This window comes from Scyliorhinus canicula, chromosome 9 (genome assembly GCF_902713615.1).
Source record: "Scyliorhinus canicula chromosome 9, sScyCan1.1, whole genome shotgun sequence".
NCBI classification, from domain to species: Eukaryota; Metazoa; Chordata; class Chondrichthyes; order Carcharhiniformes; family Scyliorhinidae; genus Scyliorhinus; species Scyliorhinus canicula.
The window spans coordinates 67030139-67052398 of NC_052154.1; the positions used below are offsets into that span (position 1 = coordinate 67030139).

The following is a 22260-nucleotide window of genomic DNA, read 5'->3' on the forward strand; positions in this document are numbered from 1 at the left end:
GAGGGCTAGGCTGGGCAGCAACCGGACCACGCAAAGAGCAAGAGGCCAGGCCAGATAGCCAGCAGCAGAAGATAGGCAGCCAGCCAGCTGGTCGTCGAAGCTCGTGGCCCGGCCACCAGAACTAGAGCAGAGAGGTGAGCAGAGACGTCATTGGGGGAGGGTCTCAACATCATTTGGGGTAAGCTGCCATGTCACCAGGGAGCGGGTCCCTGGTGGTGCGAGCCCCCTGCAAAGAGGGTGAGTGCCACGAGGCCCCCAAAAGTGTAAGCCTGTCTCTGTCCTCGAGTGTTCTAACATTTCAAGTTGCAAACGTTTTCCTCCATTGACTGCACGGATGGTGAGCCTACAGAATGTGGTTCTCAGGCAGGGGAAAGTGGGATTGAGGTATTTTTAAAGGAGATCACGAAGGTACTGTTATAATCCTCACAAAGACCACAGGGGATTTCTGATTGATCTCCCGTTGGATTTTTAGGATATGGGTTTCCATATTGAGCAGGCGGAGACCCGTCCAATAGGGCTTCACCAGCGGGGCCTAATGTTGACCCCGGGCCTGCAGTTCTCGATAGTCCAGGACTGGGACATTTGTTTTGTAAATTGTAGGGCGGCACATGGATAGCACTGTTGCCACAAGGGTCCAAGGTTCGATTCCCGGCTTGGGTCACTGTCTGTGCGGAGTCTGCACATTCTCCTTGTGTCTGCGTGGGTTTCCTCCGGGTGCTCCAGTTTCCTCCCACAAGTCCCGAAAAATGTGCTGTTAGGTAATTTGGACTTTCTGAATGCTCCCTCAGTGTATCTGAACAGGCGCCGGAGTGTGGCGACTAGGGGATTTTCACAGTAACCTCATTGCAGTGTTAATGTAAGCCAACTTATGACAATAATAAAGATTATTATTATTAGATTATTGTTGGAGAATAAAGCTGCTTTGCCTTTTAGCCTGTTATCCCTGGAATTATTACATGTACAGACAAACAAGAGCTTTATTGAAAAGGTGTCTTCTCCACAGGCTGCCCAACTAGACTGACTGTTAGCCCACCCAAACTGACGATGATGCAATCACAATGTCACATGATCAAAGTCTTATACTGGCCTTGTCCCAACAAACGTGAATGCACAACAGGGATAGATATGTTTAGGGCACCTTTTCTAGCCCTCTCCTCATTTGGGTGAGCAGATGGTATCCTGACGGGAACTGCTCAGTCTCTGATGCTGCTGCCTAAAGACACTTCTGTGGATACCAACAAAGGTGTCCAATGGCCTTTATATATTTGTCATCTGTGTGCAGATTTTTGACTAGGGTCTCCCAGGTTCATAGCGCCCTGTCGTTGTAACTTCTCCATTGCCAAAGGACTTGGCAAAAGGATCCTGGCAGAAGCTTGCATGTGACTTTTTTTAACATGGGGACCTTGGGGCGTGTTTCACACAATCTTGATAGGTTGGTTCTCAGATTTTGGTGACATAGAACATAGAACATAGAACAGTACAGCACAGAACAGGCCCTTCGGCCCTCAATGTTGTGCCGAGCCATGATCACCCTACTCAAACCCACGTATCCACCCTATACCCGTAACCCAACAACCCCCCCTTAACCTTACTTTTATTAGGACACTATGGGCAATTTAGCATGGCCAATCCACCTAACCCGCACATCTTTGGACTGTGGGAGGAAACCGGAGCACCCGGAGGAAACCCACGCACACAGGGGGAGGACGTGCAGACTCCACACAGACAGTGACCCAGCCGGGAATCGAACCTGGGACCCTGGAGCTGTGAAGCATTTATGCTACCCACCATGCTACCCTGCTGCCCCTACCCTGCTCAAAACACGATAATTGGGACTACCTTGCCGCCGTAGTCATCTTCTACCTTTGTAGCCAATGTGATGCACTCTTTTGCCTGTCTGCCTTTGAAGATTATTCAAAATGTTTACAGATTTAGCATGTTTTTCATGCAGAAGATCTTAAAAGATAGCAAGATCTTTGTTACTCAGATTTTTTTCACTTCTAAGCCACAATTTATTTTACTATTTGTTCACTGGATCACCCATTCCCTCGCTACCTGAATCCCCAGGTATCAAAACCTGTCTCTAGCCACCTTAAATGGCATTCCCCCTGGATTGGCCCACCGACCCAACTCATTCACCAGGAACACTTTGCTTCTCCCTACATTTAACTTGTATCCCTAGAACACCCCAAACTTCCTCAAGAGGCCCATGATCCTCTCCAGTGGGTCCGAAACATAAAATAGTAGGTCGTCAGCATAGAACGACACCCGATGCTTCCTTCGGCCTTTGTAAACCCTTGCCACTCTGCTGACCCCCAAAGAGCCATGCCCAGAGGTTCTTGGCATGGGAGTGTCCCTTTAAGAAATGTTTTGTCTTATCACATGGCTTCAGTGATGTCATTGTGTGGGTGGAGCTGGGCTGTGGCTCTGTGAGTTTTACTTCCCCTTTGAGTTTCGGGCTGGTTTTGAACTGCAAAGGTTAAAAGAAGTGTCTCTCTGTCTTCAATTTAAAAGCTGTTTCCAGACTGCTTGGTAACTTAAAAGACAAAAAAACCCAGGCAGTAGGAGGGGAAAGGGGACAGCTTTCCCCTTGCAAAATTTTCACCCCTGCAACTTTGTCAATCCGACAGTAAAAAAAAAGAAGAAAAATCTGCATATCGGAGAAAAAGAAAACCTCCCCTCCAACCCCCACTCTACCCGTATTCCCAAATATTTCAAAGTGTCAGCACCTCAGTCTCACAGAATTGTTCATTCAGTTCCGTTCTCCCCCAGTTTATGCTCCTTGATAAAGTCATTGGCCTGGTCTGGGGTCTCCAAATAGTATTCCCAGCCTTCATAGATCACCCAAAGCTTTGTCTGATAGGAGCACCCTAAACTTGATCCATCGTCGATATAACACTGCCTTGGCTTTGCTGAACCCCGCACGCCATTTTGCCAGCTCAGCTCCAATGTTCTGGTATATTTGGACCTTGTCCTCCTCCCATTCACAGTTGCGTTTCTCCCTGGCCCACTGGAGAATCTTCTCCTCTACGAACTTGTTGAGCCTCACAGTCACTGCCGGCGGAGCCTTTCTGTCTCGGCGACCTGTGCACTCTCTACACCAGAGACCTTATCCAACACCGCCTCCGCCACCAGCCCTGCCAGCATCCTCAAAATGCATCCATGTGGCATTTGCACCTTCCACCCCTTCAGACAAGCCCACTATCTGCAGATTCTGCCTTCTCAATCTATTTCTCTGCTCCACCTTTGCTCTCAACGACTTACAAAAAAGTCTCCTCAGAGCCCCACCTCCGCCTCCATGCCACCACCGATTGCTGTGGTCTGACATCACCCTCTCAATCTCTCGGATCTGCGACCCCTGCAGCTACAAACATTTCTCCACTCTCTCCACTCGAAGGCCTTCAAGTGATCCTCCTCCATCTCCTTCCTCTGCTGGTGGAACTCTTCCTTCATGAAGGCCATTATCTGTTCCATCTGGGGCTTTCCAACTTGCACTAGCCCTTCCCCCTCTGCCATCCTTCCACTGGCTGCTGCGCCACAAGTCCCTCCAACTCCTTGGCCAGGTCTTTCCCCTTCTGCCGGGTTTGGTAACCAGCAGGCATACCACTCCCGGAGGGAACTTTTCCTCTGACCTTAAGCTACACTTTTCTGTCGAAGTTCCATCCAATTTCGGGTAAAAAGAGCTCTTTACTGCACCTTCAAACAGGAGCTGCACTGTGTGCGACCACTCACACCATGGCTGCGACCAGATGCGTTTTAATTAATTAATAAGTACATCAATTATATTGTTGAATTAGCTTTGAGTAGCTCAAGTTCTACAGTGGCGAGAACTAAGCCAGTTTCAAGTTCAAACAAGGCCAATAAGATTTTTTTTGGTTTGGATCCACAATAAACATACCAGTATAAATTAATCTCACTGAGTAAATAGTTTTTCTGTTATTTTTTTGTTTATTGACATTAATCTTCCCCAGCTTGGCTGGTAAATGTTGGTAGTTTTCTGTATTTAGCTTCCTATTTTCAGATATATGATCATTGATATTGTTTAGGTAGACAATTGAATAACAACCAAAGCATCCTATATGGATTGGCTGAGAGTTGGAAAATTTATGATGTAGCATTCATTAAGTTGTCAAGTTTACATAGCTTGTAATTTGACTTGTAGTAGCTGTTGCTATGGTTACCTTGTGAGTAATCATCAACATGCCCTACCAATTGTATCCCAGAGTTCTTAAAACTTTGATGGACTCAGCATCAGCAGGGTTCCTTTCAGTTCCTGTGTTTTTTGGACTGTATTTGTTAATTAAAATATATCTGGATGTTATTTGTCATCAACAGATGACAGACCTGTGCGGGAGAGTGAGCGGAAAGCTGCTCAAATTCAATTTGGTTCAAGGGAGCAAAAAGAGGCATCAGACCTAGATCGAGAAGAAGAGAGGTAGGGAGATATTCTTCTCTGTAAATATATGTATGTACATTTATCGAAGAATATATCTGGATGGGTAAGTTTTCATAGCTGTCTTTTTGCATTTTGCAGAGGAAGGAAAGTTAATCAGAATGATTTGCAAATCTGTCAACATGACAGTGACCATGTAATTTCAGGAGATGCAGAGCATGCATTTAATTAGATTATATTTTTTCCATTGGTCTTAATATATCTGAATAATAATTGAATATTTTATCCATTGTTCAAACAGCTGAAATATTCAGTCAGTGCAGCCCACTGTAATTAATTATAATTTCACCAAGTAAAATGCCACAAAATACTTAATATTGAATATATTTAATTATGCTTTTAAAAAAGGCGTAGAAAATTCAGATGGATAAATGTCCAGAATCATAGAGCTCCTAATAGTGATACGTTTTTGCAATTACTGAGAGGCTAAAGAGTTGTTTACTATTTACAATCTTTGGCAAACAAATTTTAATGCAAAACCCATTGACATTTTAACCATCTTTTGTCCCAGTGCTTTAAAAACAAACACTTTGCTTTTAAAAATCCGCCATGTAAATGTTACTCTTTTCCAAATTTCTCTGTGGAAAAATAATCTAACAAGTCCCAAAACATTGGCAATCACCATACAAGATCAACAGTCATAGAGGTCTTTAGCTGAGGCATTGAAACTCACAACTTGGGGCACTGTCCTATGATCCTTGCTGAAAAGCACGCCGGTGTGAAGAGCAAGTGAGAACTGTATTGGTCTAAATTGCAATGCAATTAATGGTAGAATAATTTAGTGATCGTTTTATTCGTGTATACAGCAACAACTTCCATTTATATAATGTCTTTAACATAGTAAAATATTCCAAGGGAAAATGTCATTAAATGTGTGCAAGGATTGCTCGTGCTTGTAAGAGAACTGGAGGGACAGATAAAATGATATTTGGAGGCCTGCAAATACTGTATTGCCAATAATATTGAAGGTGGAAGTCAATCCTGGCTGGAGAGTGACACTCACTAAGAACAGGAGTATTAAAGCAGCTGCTGTGAGAAAATGCCTTTAAGACTAATTTTTGTTTTACAAAATCATTTAATTTACAAAATCATTTATTTTAAACTTTTTCTAAAGTGAATGGCCATAGGGGATTAATGAAAAATACAGTTTTATTTCATTTTTTAGCTTTATTTGTGAATTATTAAAAAGTCTTCACAATGAAAAAAGAAATGTTTTCGGGTCCTCTTTCACCAGAGCAATTCTGATGAAAGAGACCTCCTGAAATGTAAATATTTCTCTTTCATCCAATATTGTAGCATTTATTTCAGATTTCCACTATTTGCATCTTGTTAAACATTTTACTTAGTTATGAGGCCACCGTTTGAGCTCACTGGCATTTCCGTGATTTTTAAATGCCTCCACAGTGGATAGTTGAATGTTTGTTACAGTTGGAACCAGAGTGTGACTGATTTAATTTGGTTTCTGACTTTCTGTCCCACTGCTAATTTCAGGAACCCTGTAAAGAGGAACTTTGCATATGACAAAGATGACCAGGACTCTCTGCATTCATCAATGAAAAACAAGTGGGATGCTGCATCAGATTATAAAACTGGTAAGTGTTATATATTTGAATATCACCTCATATCTATCCTTACAATCCGTTCAGTGTTTAGATTCAGTGGCCAGAATTTTACGTGTGGCAGTCCGTAATCAGTGTGAAATGGCATCTGATACTACCAGGAGAGCTTCCCAACATCATCCTGCCCACCTCGTGATAATTTGGTTTGCGGGTTGGGGGTGAATATAAGATGCTTGTCTGCCGGCAATTAAAGGACCAATTAAGATGAATTATTCTGAATTTTGAGAGATCTATGCACTGCACTTTTAAGCTTACACATGAACCTGTCATGATGTGGAGATGCCGGCGTTGGACTGGGGTGAGCACAGTAAGAAGTCTTACAACACCAGGTTAAAGTCCAACAGGTTTGTTTCAAACACGAGCTTTCGGAGCACGGCTCCTTCTTCAGGTGAATGGAAAGGCTTGTTCCAGAAATGTTTATATAGACACAGTCAGAGATGCCCCGGAATGCGAGCACCTGCAGGCAATCAAATCATCAAAGATGCAGAGAGAGAGAGGTAACTCCAGGTTAAAGAGGTGTGAATTGTCCCAAGCCAGTTCAGTCGGTAGGCCTCTGCAAGTCCAGGCTTGTTGGTGGGGGCCGAATGTAATGCGACATGAATCCCAGATCCCGGTTGAGTCCGCATTCATGCGTGCGGAACTTAGCTATAAGTTTTTGCTCAGCAATTTTGCGTTGTCGCGTCTCCTGAAGGCCTCCTTGTAGAATGCTGACCCGGAGATCAGAGCCTCTGATCTCCGGGTCAGCATTCTACAAGGAGGCCTTCAGGAGACGCGACAACGCAAAATTGCTGAGCAAAAACTTATAGCTAAGTTCCGCACGCATGAATGCGGACTCAACCGGGATCTGGGATTCATGTCGCATTACATTCGGCCCCCACCAACAAGCCTGGACTTGCAGAGGCCTACCGACTGAACTGGCTTGGGACAATTCACACCTCTTTAACCTGGAGTTACCTCTCTCTCTGCATCTTTGATGATTTGATTGCCTGCAGGTGCTCGCATTCCGGGGCATCTCTGACTGTGTCTATATAAACATTTCTGGAACAAGCCTTTCCATTCACCTGAAGAAGGAGCCGTGCTCCGAAAGCTCGTGTTTGAAACAAACCTGTTGGACTTTAACCTGGTGTTGTAAGACTTCTTACTATGAACCTGTCAGGCAGGTTTCATATTTTTTCAACTTTATGGATCTAGGGTGGGATATAAGAGCCAGAAGAAATAGAGAGATGAGGAGGTAGGAGTTTCAAATGGAGGTGCGAGTGTGTTCATTGTAGTTCATTTATTGAAGCATTGTGTTCATTTACCTGACTTTAGGAGGTTTAAATTTTCGCAGAGGCTTTCTGCAGACAGGCCCCATACTTTAGGTCAAACCTCTGCAAGCATAAGGTTTGAGAACGGTGTTTGTACTCTGCTCGAGGGACCTTTTCAGGTGAGAAGGAGAGGACAAGAAGGGAAAACATACCAGTTGGCCGCAGATGTCGTAATAAGAGCCTGTCTGCCCTCAAGAGGCAGAACCTGAAGGGGTCAAAGCCCAGCAGACTTTGCAAGGGAGAAAGAGCAGGGGAAGGCATGAGTACCTAGTATACAAGCTGTGATGTAGCTACCTTGAAATGACAGAGGTACAGTGTCAAAGAAGGCTCTGCCTCACAAGAGACACGTTCACCTCAATATGTGACATGATTGGACCCAAGATAGCTGCAAACTGTTCAGTTGGCCACCCAATACCTGCGGTTCTGTAAGTCACAGTTGCCCTACATTTTTATGCTTCGGGTTCGTTCCAGAGGTCTGTGGGAGATCCTTGCAGAGTTGTAGCAGGGTTTCCCTGGAGCCTTTGAGTGCACACATATGCCTATTCATGCACCTGCGTGAATGTCGGGGACCTGGATGAATGCAGCTTGAACAACACTCCAGAAGCTTGACAGCATCCAGGACAAAACCAGTTTGATTGGCACTCCATCCACAAACATCCAGTCCAATGCATAGTGGCAGCAGTGTGTGCTATCTACAAAATGTACTGTGGGACCTCACCAAGGTTTCCTGGATAGCATTCGTGGGTTCAGAAGGTGCTAACATCAAGAAGGACAAGGGAAGAAGAAACATGGTAATATCACCTCCTGGAAGTTCCCTCCAAGCCAAACACCATCCTGGTTTGGAAATATATCACCGTTCCTTCACTATCGCTGAGTCAAAATCCGCGAACTCGCTCCCTAACAGCACTGTGGGTGTACCTACTCTGCATGGACCTCACCGGTTCAAGAACAGTTCACCACCTTCTCCAGAGCAATAAGGATGGTCAATAAGAGCTGGCTTAGCCAGGGACACCTACATCCCATCAATACATTTTTAAAAAGTGTTCCAATCTGAATGTGTGCGTAACATGACACACAGTCCCGTCTGCATCAATGGCTCTGAAGTGGAGATGGTTGATAGCTTTAAGTTTCTGGGGGTCACCATCACCAACAGTCTGTCCTGGTTCACTCGCGTTGATGCAACAGTCAAGAAAGCCCAACAACACCTCTACTTCCTACGGAAACGAAAGAAATTTGGCAGCTCTGCATCGACTCTCAAAAACGTCTTCAGATGTGCGATAGAGAGCATCCTTATACACCTATGACTGTGTGGCTAAATTCCCCTCCAACTCGATTTTCAAATTTGCTGATGACACCACCATAGTGGGTCGAATTTAAAACAATGGCGAGAAAGAGTACAGGAATGAGATAGAGAATCTGGTGAACTGGTGCGATGACAATAATCTCTCCCTCAATGTCAGCAAAACAAAGGAGATTTTCATTGACTTCAGGAAGTGTAGTGGAGAACATGCCCCTGTCTACATCAATGGGAATGAAGTAGAAAATGTGAGAGCTTCAAGTTTTTAGGTGTCCAGATTACCAACAACCTGTCTTGGTCTCCCTATGCTGACAATATAGTTAAGAAAGCCCACCAACGACTCTACTTTCTCAGAAGTCTAAGGAAATTTGGCATATCAGCTATGACTCTCACCAACATTTACAGATGCACCATTGAAAGCATTCTTTCTGGTTGTATCACAGCTTGGTATGGTTCCTGCTCTGCCCAAGACAGCAGGAAACAACAAAAGGTCGTGATTGTAGCCCAGTCCATCACGCAAACCAGCCTCCCATCCATTGACTCTATCTATAATTCCCGCTGCCTCGGAAAAGCAACCAGCATAATTAAGGACCCCACACACGCTGGACATACTCTCCTCCACCTTCTTCCGTCAGGAAAAAGATACAAAAGTTTAAAGTCACGTACCAACCAATGCAGGAACAGCTTCTTCCCTGCTGCCTTTTGAATCAGACTTTGAATGGACCTACCTCGTATTAAGTTGATCTTTTCTCTACACCCCAGCTATGACTGTAACATTACATTCTGTAGTCTCTCGTTCCTTCCCTATGTACAGTATGCGTTGTCTGTATCGCATGCAAGAAACAACACTTTTCAATGTATACTAATACATGTGACAATAATAAATCCAATCAAATCAAAACCTATCCGGCCACATCACACCCTGGTATGGCAACTGCTCGGTCCAAGATCGCAAGAAGCTGCAGAGTGTGGTGAACTCAGCCAACGTATCACACAAGCTTTCCACCCCCACATTGATTCTGTATATATCTCCCGCTGCCTCAGGAAGGCAAGACAACTGCTGTACCATCAATTGAACGCGAGACGACTTGCTGTACAAAAGTATGGCTTTAATCAGCTAGATGTTAGCCCTGCGGTTGATTACAGTATATGGACGACCGCCGGGAGTACTGGGTATTTATACCCCGCCCTGGAGGCGGGGTTAACTCAGCCTCTCAACCAATCGGAGAGCCGTCACATGACTGGTCTCAACCAATCGGTCGAGAGGCACATGATCGGCCAGGGCCAATGATAACCCGGTGTTCTGCTCCAATGGCAGGCAGCTATGCTAATCATACCACCACATTCACCCCTTGCGGAGAAAGAAGCCGGGGGGGGCGGTCAACGAGAGCTGGGGGGGGAGAACTGGTGGTTTGAGTAGTAGTGAGAGAAGGAAAAAAAAATGTATCCTTGGCTTCCCACTGGCCCAGACATTTAACAACAGTACACACTGTCCATACAAAGTCCATGGTGGTGTTGAAAGTTAAATGGACTCGATCAGCCTTTTTGTTGCCCGTGACGTCCTGGCAGACCGCCACAGTGGAGTTGGTGACGTTGGTTCAGCTGATGGTGTTGGTTCCGCTGATGTCCTGGACTCCGGGAGCGATGGTCCTTGAACTGTCTCCGTAACCCGGGCTGGTGGTGGAGACGCCATGGATGGGGGAGGGGTGGCCTGGGTGGGGCGCTAAGGGAAAAAGAACAAAGGCTGTGGTGAAGGGGAGGAGGGCCGCACGCCGGCGGGTGACAGGTCCCGGAGGGAGACCGTGTCCTGCCGACCGTCGGGGTACTCCGCGTACGCATACTGCAGGTTAGCGTGGAGTAACTGGACTTGTTCCACCAATGGGTCGGACTTGTGCACCCGCACATGCTTCCGGAGCAAGATGGGTCCGGGGGCGGCCAGCCCCGTCGGGAGAGGGGATCCGGAGGACGACTTCCTGGGGAAAACAAGAAGACGTTCATGAGGTGTCTGATTTGTTGTGGTACAGAGGAGTGAGCGGATAGAATGTAGGGCATCGGGGATAACCTCGTGCCATCGGGAAATAGGGAGGTCTCTGGACCGGAGGGCCAGTAATATGGTCTTCCATATGGTACCATTCTCCCGCTCGACCTGTCCGTTACCCCGAGGGTTATAGCTGGTCGTCCTGCTAGAGGCAATGCCCCTGCTGAGCAGGAATTGACGCAGCTCGTCGCTCATAAATGAGGACCCCTGATCGATATGTATGTACGCGGGGTAGCCGAACAGGGAGAAGATGGAGAGGAGGGCCTTAATGACGGTCAATGTGGTCATGTCGGGGCAGGGAATGGCGAAGGGGAAGCGGGAGTATTCATCGATTACCGTCAGGAAGTAAATGTTGCGGTTGCTAGAGGGAAGGGGCCCTTTGAAGTCAATGCTGAGACGTTCGAAGGGGCGGGATGCTTTGATCAGATGCGCGCGCTCGGGGCGGTAGAAGTGCGGTTTGCACTCTGCACAGATGTAACAGTCACGGGTTACTGTCCTGACTTCCTCGATGGAGAAAGGCAGGTTGCGGGCCTTTATGAAATGGTAGAAACGGGTCACCCCTGTATGGCAGAGGTCCGCGTGGAGGGAGCGGAGGCAGTCTATCTGCGCGCTGGCGCAGGTACCGCGGGACAGGGCATCAGGAGGCTCATTGAGCTTCCCAGGACGATACAAGATATCGTAGTTGTACGTGGACAACTCGATCCGCCACCGTAAGATCTTGTCATTCTTAATCTTGCCCTCTGTGCATTATCGAACATGAAGGCCACTGACCGTTGGTCTGTGAGGAGGGTAAACTTCCTGCTGGCCAAATAGTGCCTCCAATGTCGCACAGCTTCGACTATGGCCTGGGCTTCCTTTTCCACTGAGGAGTGGCGGAGTTCGGAAGCCTGGAGGGTTCTGGAGAAGAAGGCCACGGGTCTGCCCGCTTGGTTCAGGGTGGCCGCCAGAGCTACATCTGATGCGTCGCTCTCGACCTGGTAGGGGAGGGACTCGTCGATGGCGCGCATCGTGGCCTTTGCGATGTCCGCTTTGATGCGGCTAAAGGCCTGGCAGGCCTCTGACGGCGGCGGGAAGGTCGTGGACTGAATGAGGAGACAGGCCTTGTCGGTGTAATTGGGAACCCATTGGGCGTAGTAAGCGAAGAAACCCAGGCAGCGTTTGAGGGATTTGAGGGTATTGGGGAGAGGGAGTTCCATAAGAGGGCGCATGTGTTCAGGGTCGGGGCCTATCACTCCATTACGCACTACGCTACGTGGCATGTAGGATGGCTAGATGGTCGGTGCTAAACACGCACTTATCCTTATTGTAAGTAAGGTTAAGGAGTTTTGCGGTTTGGAGGAATTTTCGGAGGTTGGTGTACTTGCGGTCACTCGCGCGGATGGGGAGCTGGTGATAGGCGGACTTGAGGTCCACAGTGGAGAAGACCTTGTATTTTGCAATCTCGTTTACCATGGCGGAAATACGGGGGAGAGGGTACGCGTCCAGTTGCGTAAACCGGTTGATGGTCTGGCTGTAGTTGATGACCATCCGGTTTTTCTCCCCAGTCCGGACCACCAGCACTTGGGCTCGCCAGGGACTGTTGCTGGCCTCGATGACCCCTTCCTTCAGCAACCTATGGACCTCGGACCTGATGAAGGACCGGTCCTGGGCGCTGTACCGTCTGCTCCGTGTCGTGACGGGTTTGCAATCGGGGGTGAGATTAGCAAACAAGGAGGGGGGTCCACTTTGAGGGACGTGAGGCTCCAGTCAGTGAGGGGGGGTATAGGGCCGCCGAATTGGAAGGTGAAGCTCTGCAGGTTGCACTGGAAGTCCAGTCCTAGGAGTGCCGGTGCGCAAAGACCGGGGAGGACAAGGAGTTTATAATTTTTAAAAACCTTCCCTTGGACCGTGAGGTCCGCGATGCAGCATCCGGTGATGCGGGCGGAGTGCGAACCTGAGGCTAACCCGATTTTGTGTTTTACAGGATGGACAGGGAGCGCGCAGCGTCTTACCGTGTCAGGGTGTACGAAGCTTTCCGTGCTCCCGGAGTCCAGCAGGCAGCCCGTCTCGTGGCCGTTGAGGTGGATCAGCGTTGTCGTTTTGGCGAGCGTGCGTGGACGTGACTGGTCGAGCTGAATGGCCGGGAGCCGTGGAGAAGGTCCATCGTCATAGTCGTCGGCGGCCGAGTAGGTGCTGGCAGGACCTTGTGTGCTAGTCCAGGATGGCGGTGCCCAGGACCCGCACGTGGAGTCGGAGCCCCAAGATGGCGGCGCCCAGGACCCGCACGTGGAGTCGGGGCCCCAAGATGGCGGCGCCCAGGACCCGCACGTGTAGTCGGTGCCCCAAGATGGCGGTGCCCAGGACCCGCACGTGGCATCCGGGGCCCAAGATGGCGGCGCCCACGGGACCCTCGTGGTTGCTGGGGGCGGGGTTAGCGATGCCAGCGGGCCGATCGGAGCGGCTGAGAGCCGGGGCAGAGAGACGCGCAGGCCGGGCGTTGGGGCCCGGAGGCGGGGGGGGGAGAGATTGGCGCGGTGCGCTGGAAGGGCCCGGAAAGGCCCGGAGGGGGGGATCCCCGGTTGCTGAGCGGCACAGCAGCGATCGATTTGGCCTGGCAGACCGACGAAAAATGGCCCTTCTTCCCGAAGCTCTTACAAAGGGCGGAACGGGCCGGGCAGCGCGGGCGAGGGTGTTTGGCGAACCCACATAAATAGCAGTGGGGCCCCGCAGACTTGTCGGGGCGTCTCGCGGCGCAGGCCTGAGGGGGGTCGGGAGCGGCGGATTGCGGTGGGGAAGTGTGCCAGGAGGTCCAGGGCGCTGCAGCACGGCTGGGGACATAGGCGCGGGCGTTTAAGTCGGCGACTCCAGGGAGGTGGAGAGAGTCCGTGTCTCAGTTAGGCTGAGGTCATCTTTTTCCAGCATTCGCTGGCAGATTGCGGCAGACTGCATCCCAGCCACGTAAGCATCTCTAATCAAAAGTTCCATGTGCCTAGTGGCTGAAACCTGGAGGCAGGTGCAATTCCTCCCCAGGACAGCGAGGGCCTGGTAAAAATCGTCTAAGGACTCACCGGGGAGCTGTTGTCTGGTAGCCAGCAGATGTCGGGCGAACACTCGGTTTACCGGCTTAAGAAACTGTCCTTTCAGCTTATCCATGGCCACGTCGTAATCTTATTCTTCCCCTATCATCGCGTAGGCCGCCATGCCCATGCTGGAGTGGAGAATGTGAAGCTTCTGTGCCATGGTGGGGGGGACTGCTTGCGGACGCCAGGTAGCCATTGAAACACGCCAGCCAATGTTTGAAGATTTCCGATGCGTTCTGAGTTTGCGGGCTGATGCGGAGGCATTCGGGCTTGATCCGGAGCACCATCTTCAAAATTCTAGCTGATTAAATTAATGTACCATCAATTGAACGCGAGACGAGTTGCTGTACAAAGGTATGGCTTTAATCAGCTAGATGTTAGCCCTACGGTCGATTACAGAATATGGACGACCGCCGGGAGTACTGGGTAATTATACAGGGCGGGGTTAACTCAGCCTCTCGACCAATCGGGGAGCCGTCACATGACTGGTCTCAACCAATCGGTCGAGAGGCACATGATCGACCAGGGCCAATGGTAAGCCGGTGTTCACCAATGGCAGGCAGCTATGCTAATCATACCACCACAACAACATTATCAGTGACCCCTCCTACCCAGGCATTGCCTTCTTCCAGACCCTTCCATCAGGCAGAATGTACAGAAATCTGAAGACCCGCACATCCAGACATAGGAAGAGCTTCTTCCCCACAACTATGAGACTCATCAACGACTCCCCCTTGGACTGATCTGTTCCCTGTAAAAACACTATTCACGGCACCCTAGGCTACCCTTGCTCATGTATTTGCTTTGTTTGGCCCCTTGTTCCGCACTGTAACCAATCACCGTTTTTCGATGTACCATTTTTCAATGTACTCTGTTGATTATTCTTTTTGTCTCCTATGTACATACTGTGTATGTTCCCTCAGCCACAGAGAACTACTTTTCACTGTACTTCGGTACATGTGACAATAAATCAAATCAAATCAAATGTTCAGATAGTGTGTGTGAAATTACCGTCACAAGATCCTGCAGGTTTGTGCCAGGTACCTGGAAGCTGCCATGATGCATGCCCATCTTCATCACTCCCAAGTACCAAGGCTATTCATAGCCTCAGCCCAGTTGGATGACACATTGATAGGGGACAAAGGATATCCGCCTAAATGGTGGCTGATAACACCACTCTGACACCCAAGGACACCTACGAAAGGGAGGTATAACCGGAGTCAGGCCTCCACAAGGAGCAACATTGAGAGGACAAGAGGCCTCCTCAAATGAGGTTTCACTGTCTGGACTGCTCAGGAGGATCTCTGGAATATCCTCTTGAACTTGTTTCCCTTGTAGTGGTTGTCTCCTGTGCCCTTCACAATTGGCCACTTTCAACGGGGGAGCAGATGGAGGGTGAAGGCAGTGATGCTGCTGAGGGTGAATCTAGCGCTGAACTGGAAGAAGATCCAGCAATGAGGATGCTTATGGGGGCCAAGGAGGCCTTGATTGAAAGGAGTTTCCAGTCGGCCCCCAAAATCAGGACTCCAGATCTTTGCAAACAGACTATCACCTTACTGTTCAGGGCTTATGATATCCCCTCCTGGTACCCTACAGTCCTGTCCCTCCCTCTGAAATACCTTTGCAGCCCAATCAAGGTCTTGCACAGAATTGGAGGCTTCCACGATGTCATAAAGCACAATAAAGCCATTTGACATGATGTCAACATTTCAGTTGCGATGTGTGACAGCTACATACATCATTACACAAGTGACAATGAGAAATTATTCACCTGTGAATAATTCCCCTTCTGTGAGTGCAATAACTTAATTTCACCTTCCGAGTGTTGTGTCTAGATGTTCCACTCGCTGGCAGCTGCACTGGAGGCAGGCTGCTGACTCTGATGTCCTGTCTGCCTTGATGACTTTGATGGCCATCCTCTGGATGTTAAAGTCTTCTCACATGTGACGGTCACTGGCAAAGGGGCAGAGGAGCTGCTGCCATCGTCAAGAGCACCCTGAGAGGAGTCTTCAGGCACATGGAGCTGCAGGTTGTCTACAGTGTGTGGACTTGCACATCTGAACGCAATCCCCTAAATGCCAGATTGAGTTCTTGGGGCTGCCACTCCATGAGAGTTACCCCTCTCTCTATGGAGGAGGCTGTGCGCTCAGAGTTGTGGAACTGTACAGTGCTCACGCTTCGCATGGACTCCTTTAGTACAGAGAACATGGACCCCAGACCCCCAGATCTTCACGTATTTCCTGCTGGACACCCAGAGGCTCATAATCTGCCTTAGGCTCAGTATTGTCGCGGTTGCCAGCAATCTTGTGATTGTTGGTCCCCTAAGGATTCTCTGCCTCCATCAATTACTCAAATAAGCGTGGCATGCCTTCCCCAGTGTATGCTGCCATCTGTTCTAGAACGCTGAATCCCACCGACGTACCTCTATTTGAGGTGGTGCATCTGTCGAGAGAAGATGTGATATGGTGCATCTAGAATCCCTACAGTGCAGAAGGAGGCCATTTGACCCATCAAAAGACCCTCCGAAAGAACACCCTATCCCTGTAACCTCATCAACCGTTGGACACTAAGGGGCAATTTAGCTGGTCATCTTTGGACCGTGGGAGGAAACAGGAACCACCTGGAGGAAACTCGCGCAGACACTGGGCGAACGTGCAAACTCTACACTGTCATTCAAGGTCAGAATCGTACCCAGGTCCCTGGAGTTTGAGGCATGTGCTAACCACTGTGCCATCCTGCTGGCTGGACATCTACCTCCGATGTTAAGGAAGGGTCTTACGGATCAGTCTGCGATCTGGAAGATGCCACATCTGAGGGAGAGAAAGCAAACTTAAGTTTTCATCAGCATTTAAGAATTGGAGTACATGCATTTGGGTTGCTTCTCAGATTCAAGATCTGGATAGCAATGACTTCTGAATGGATAAACATAAGGGATTAGTAGATTCTACCTATCAGTCTTACAACTGCTGTCCCACGTTTCTCATACCCTCCCTCAATCTCTCCCTTGTCCACTGGACTCTTGCCCCCCCTCTGAGACCCCTGACTTTCTGAGATGAGTGGACCTTGCTCTTCCGCTGGAGTTAGCACCACCAGATTAGGGACTCACTAATCTGTCCTTGCTCCTGGGCATTGTGATTCCTTTTATCATGAGTCCCCCTTCTATATAATGAACAAAGAAAAGTACAGCACAGGAACAGGCCCTTCGGCCCTCCAGGCCTGCGCTGACCATCCTGCCCATCTAACCTAAAACCTTCTACATTTCCAGGGCCCGTATCCTTTTACAGTGTGTGGGCGTATTCTATTTGTGCATTTGTTAAGATGCCCCTGAAACGTCACTATCATACCTGCTTCCACCTGCGTTGCCACTTTCAGTGACCTGTGGACCTGTAAATGCAGATCCCTCTGCCTGTCAATACTGTTAAGGGTTCTGTATATATTTCCCACCTGCATTAGACCTTCCAACATGCATCACCTCCCATTTGTCCGGATTAAACTCCATCTGCCATCTCTCCGCTCAAGTCTCCAATCGATCTATATCCTGCTGTATTCTCTGATGATCCTTATTGCTATCCGCAATTCCACCAACCTTTGTGTTGCATGCAAGTTTACTAATCGGACCAATTACATTTTCCTCCAACAGGCAGTCATCCAAGAAACATGACTGGTTGGCTTTGGCCGTTTCCACCATATTTAGCATGGCTTCCAGCTCCTGAAGACATTGCTAACGTTCTGGCCACATTTTCTTGCTCACTTTCTCACCACAGTTGTCTGCTCTTTAATGATGACAAAAAAAGCTCAATTTCACAGTTCCTCCACACATAGCAGCAACTTTTATGGAGCTGCTTTTAAACCCCCCCCTGCCTCCAACTGCAATCATTCTGGTACCCCCTAACCCTCCAGGCAGAGCTGGGTTTTTCTCAGTCTATAGTTTCATTGTTTTAATTATTATTTTAATTTGTTTGGTTGCTTCAGCATGATGTAGCATATTTTTATATTGAAATTTCATCTTGAAAATTATATTGTTTAGTTATTCATCCTAGTCTTCTGCTGTTCTGTATTTGGGTGTGCTGGACCGAGGGTTGATCAGTGTGCCACTGTGCAGTTGAAATCAAATGAAACTTATTACAATGATGAGACAAACTGTTATACCTCAGTCTTTCGTCTAAGCTGTATCCCTGTTGTGGCTGAGAAGAATGGTAGATAATGTATTCCAGTATTTCAGCCAATAACCCTGCAAGCCAGGTGTGAGGGAGTGATTTAAGAATAACTTCTGGGGAGAAGTTGATACACTGGGGCAAGCAGCTTTGCACATTTATACCTGTGCAGTGCACATGGCTTTCTTTGACAGTGTCAATGATGAATGATGCATAGGTAGCACGACCCATTGTGTTGCCTCCCTCAGTGAATCTATGTACACCTGCTAGGGGCACAGCAAAATCATGGAATCAGCAAAAGAAAATCAAACAGCCTGTTAGTACCAAGGTTCCTCCTTACGTCAATACAGAAATCACTGTGCGGTTGTGGTATTTCTGCTTTGGTTGCTTGGCAGGCTAATAATAAATAAACATGTTGCCTTGGGATCTGAGGTTAAGTGCCTTATGATATTTTTGATAAGGCCGTTGGAATGTGCTTCTGTGCGTGTCATTGCAACATTTATTTGAAACTTGATTGTCACTGAAGCATTTTAGTCACTAAACCTTTTCACCCCTTGAACTGAGTGGTTTACTAGGCTGTTTCAGAAATAAATTATGAATCAACCACTTTGTTATGGGTTTGGAGTCATATGTAGGTCAGATCAGATAAAGATGGTAGATTTCCTTCCCTAAAGGAAATTAGTGAATCAGATGGGGTTTTACAACAGTCAATGATAGTCGTCATGGTCACCCCCACTGAGACTAGCATTATATTCCAGATTTATTAATCAAATTCAAATTCCATCAGCTACTGTGGTTGGATTTGACCTCTTGCCCACAAACCATTAACTTGGCCTCTGGATTACTATTCCAGTGACTTTACCACTAGGCCACTGTCTCCCCTAATAATTTTAATGATAATGAATACTCCATTACAAAATTAGATAGAAATATCCAAATTTCAAAATCTAGATTTAAGGTACCATGTATGCAGGACGGAATGTTTTACGCTCCAGTGGGAGTGGGCACAGAGTGGGCCATGTGAAAATCTGTGCCACCAGCTGGCATGCCAGTATTCTGGCTCCACCCATTTTCCTGGAAATGGAAGGGTTTGGGAGAAGGGGGAAGAGAGGAAAGCATGACGACCTGCCTGCACATGGGAGGGGTAGCCAATTCACAATTCAGCTTGTTAAGGGCCTATTTTGGCCTATTTTTAGAAGCTGACTGAAATTTTCTAGTATGCCTCTAGGTTCCAGAAGGCAATGTGGAACAGTGTAACTACCTGGAGACTCTCAACCAGTAGCCGAATGGAGTGGGAATTGTGGGGAAGCTGATGGGGAGTGGAGCATTGCAGGCAGGTTTGATGGTGCTCAGTGCTTGCTTGCTTGACTTCAGCTACGGCTGTAGGCTACCCTGTGGAAGGATTCACCCTTGTCAATAGTGACGCAGCTGCTGAGGCCAATTTATGATTTGAATTTGTTGGTGAGAGAGTACCTCCATCTTGGGCAATCTTCCTTTCGCGTTAACTGGAAATGCAGCCTGCCTATTACTTTCCAATTGGAGGACTGCCGATTGATCTTTGAGTTTCAAGAATTCATCAGCCAACCTGCATTGCACTGTAAACCTATGTCTGGCCACTAATTGGTTAATTCAGCGAAAATTACAAATGAGTGACTGTTTCGCACACAGTGCAGACTTATGGCCCTTATTTGAGCCTGATGGTGGGGTCTTGGAAGTTTGTAGGGAAAATGTTGCCCCTGAGGAATAAGGAATTATACCCCCCCCGTCCCAGGATTAGTGGGGGCATGAGGGAATGGATTACAATTTCAAAGATCTGGGCCGGGATTCTCTGAAATCCCTGCCAAGTGTTGACGCCGGCGTAAACACCGGAGTGATGTACGACGGCGTCAACAGGCCTCCTGCCCCAGCAATTCACCAGTTTTTAGGGGGCGCACTGCTCTGGCGCCGAAAGGCGGCCTGCACGGCCGGCGCGGGTCCGAGCATGCACGCCACGGCCGGCACGAATCCGTGGATGCACGCAACAGCAGTTTCCGCGCCGGCGAATGCGTGTGGTTGCTGTCTGCGCCGGCGCATGCACGTGGTTGCCGTCTCCGCGCTGACACGGAGCAACATGTCAGGAACATAACAGTGGGTCCGGGTGGAAGGAGGTAGGCCCCCAGCAGATCGCGGCCGCCCGCCAATCGGAAGGCCCCGATCGTGGGCCTGGACCCCGTGGAGCCCCCCGCCCCTCCCCCCAGTCAGATCCCCCGCGGCAGGAAGTCCACAGCGGCTGCGAGTCCGAGCTTCCGCCGGGTGGTACCAGGTTTGAACCACGGCGGCGGGACTCGGCGCGGGTTCGGCCCATCGCCCACGGAGAATTGCCGCGGGGGCCTATTTCAGTAGCCCCCCACTGCGCGGGCGTGGCCTGGCATCGGTGGGCGGGAATTTCCCGCGCGCTGTCGCGGGCTCGGAGAATCCCGGCCCTGAAATCTGACCCTAACATGCCGGACATGTTCTTCAGAGACAAATCAGTAGGTTAAAATTGTGTGCCTCGTATTTTACTATTTTTAATTTTATTGCTCGTGAGCTGATTTTCCAGCCCTTGGAAAACTTGGCAGCTGAAGCGAGGCGAAAAAGATGAGGTCCAGCAGGTAAATGCTTTTCTAGCTCTGCTTGTGGGCCAGGCAGAGTACGAATCCTTCATGCGTCACCCCTGAACAAACCTGTCACAATCCCTCTTCCTCCCGACACTTGGCCTACCTCCCTGTGATCCAATGCCTTAACAATCACCTCTTTCAGCTTCCCTCCAACCTCAATGATCTTCCCCCCCCATCAAGCAGGATTTCCCCAACTCCCCATCTCCATCAGTGCCCTGTGGCTGATGAGCCCAACATCAACTTTACCCCCCCCCCCCCCCCCCCCCCCCCCCCTTTCCTGTCCTCCCACCAATGTGATCATCATAGAATTTACAGTGCAGAAGGAGGCCATTCAGCCCATCAAGTCTGCACCGGCTCTTTGAAAGAGCACCCTACCCAAGCCCACACCTCCACCCTATCCCCATAACCCAGTAACCCCACCCATTACTAAGGGCAATTTAGCATGGCCAATCCACCTAAACTGCACATCTTTGGACTGTGGTAGGAAACCGAAGCACCCGGAGGAAATCCACGCACACACGGAGAACGTGCAGACTCTGCACAGACAGTGACCCAAGCTGGGAATCGAACCTGGGACCCTGGAGCTGTGAAGCAATTGTGCTAACCTCTATGCTACCGTGCTGCAGGCCTTATAGCTTCACTTTAGCTGCTGGCTGGGAAATAAAGACAAACATTCAAATTAATCAGGATCATTGCATTTTCAGGATACTGGAACAAGTGGAAAAATCTACCCCAATTTTTGTGTTAAATCCCTGACAATATTAAGTACTTTTTAAAATGTCACACTATTACTTGACAAAGAAGAATTGGCTCTATTGCAAACCATGTTTAACATTTACTGTTAGATTTCTGTCAAAAATCATACACAATGTATTTTTTTAGATTTTCAGGTTATTTATTCAGCTTCTCTAATTGTTAGGTGGATGGTAACAGTTCTTTCAGTAATTCATGGTACTTTGACTTTGTCAAGATATTTGATAGAAGCAGCTTTAAATTTACATCATGCATTCCAAGTGAAGTGAAGTACATTTTATTCACTTAAATACACATTTATCTGCTAATCATATATTCTAAAAGAGGTTTTGTGAAACTCCACACACTGTGTCTAGTACAAAAGCCTAAGCAATATTTAAGATTACATTTATCACTGAAACTCTTGGAATTAAAAAAAATTGATCTTTTACAGATTTGAAGGAACGATGGGCACCACATGACTTCCAGCTGATGACTGAACGTCAAGAATCTTTGAGCAGCCGGCCTCCATTATCATCTCTTTATTCTGCCAGGGACGTGAATGAGGCAAGAGAAAATGATACACCAAGCAAGATGAGCATAGACCCTATGGTAGGTTTATTTTTAAAATATCAACAAGAGAGGATCATTTACAGTAGTATATATTTAGAATACTGTGAACCGTTTTGACGCCTTATCTAAGGAAAGATATACTGGCATTGGAGGAAGTCCAGAGAAGGTTCTCTAGGTTGATCCTGGATATGGAGGGCAATTGAGTAGGTTGGTCCTGTACTTGGAATTTAGAAGAATGAGAGGCAACTGTATTGAGACATATAGGATTTTCAGGGGGCTTGACAGGGAAGATGATGAGAGATTGTTTTCTCTTTGGGACAGTCTAGGACTGGAGGGGATATTCTCAGAGTGAGGTGTTGCCCATTTGAGACAGAGATGTGGAGAAATGTGTT

At 48.2% G+C, this 22260-nt stretch overlaps 1 protein-coding gene across 6 annotated transcripts in view; it reads left to right on the forward strand.

The window, feature by feature from the left end:
• The window catches only part of LOC119971381 (centrosomal protein of 72 kDa-like), a 179775-nt gene that overhangs the window by 66222 nt on the left and 91293 nt on the right, over window positions 1-22260 (forward strand). For all 6 annotated transcript variants that reach the window (XM_038806830.1, XM_038806831.1, XM_038806833.1 and 3 more), the window contains exons 4-6: window positions 4336-4435; window positions 5945-6045; window positions 21750-21907. In XM_038806830.1, coding sequence (XP_038662758.1) covers window positions 4336-4435; window positions 5945-6045; window positions 21750-21907 — 359 coding nt within the window. The remainder of the gene's footprint in view (window positions 1-4335; window positions 4436-5944; window positions 6046-21749; window positions 21908-22260) is intronic.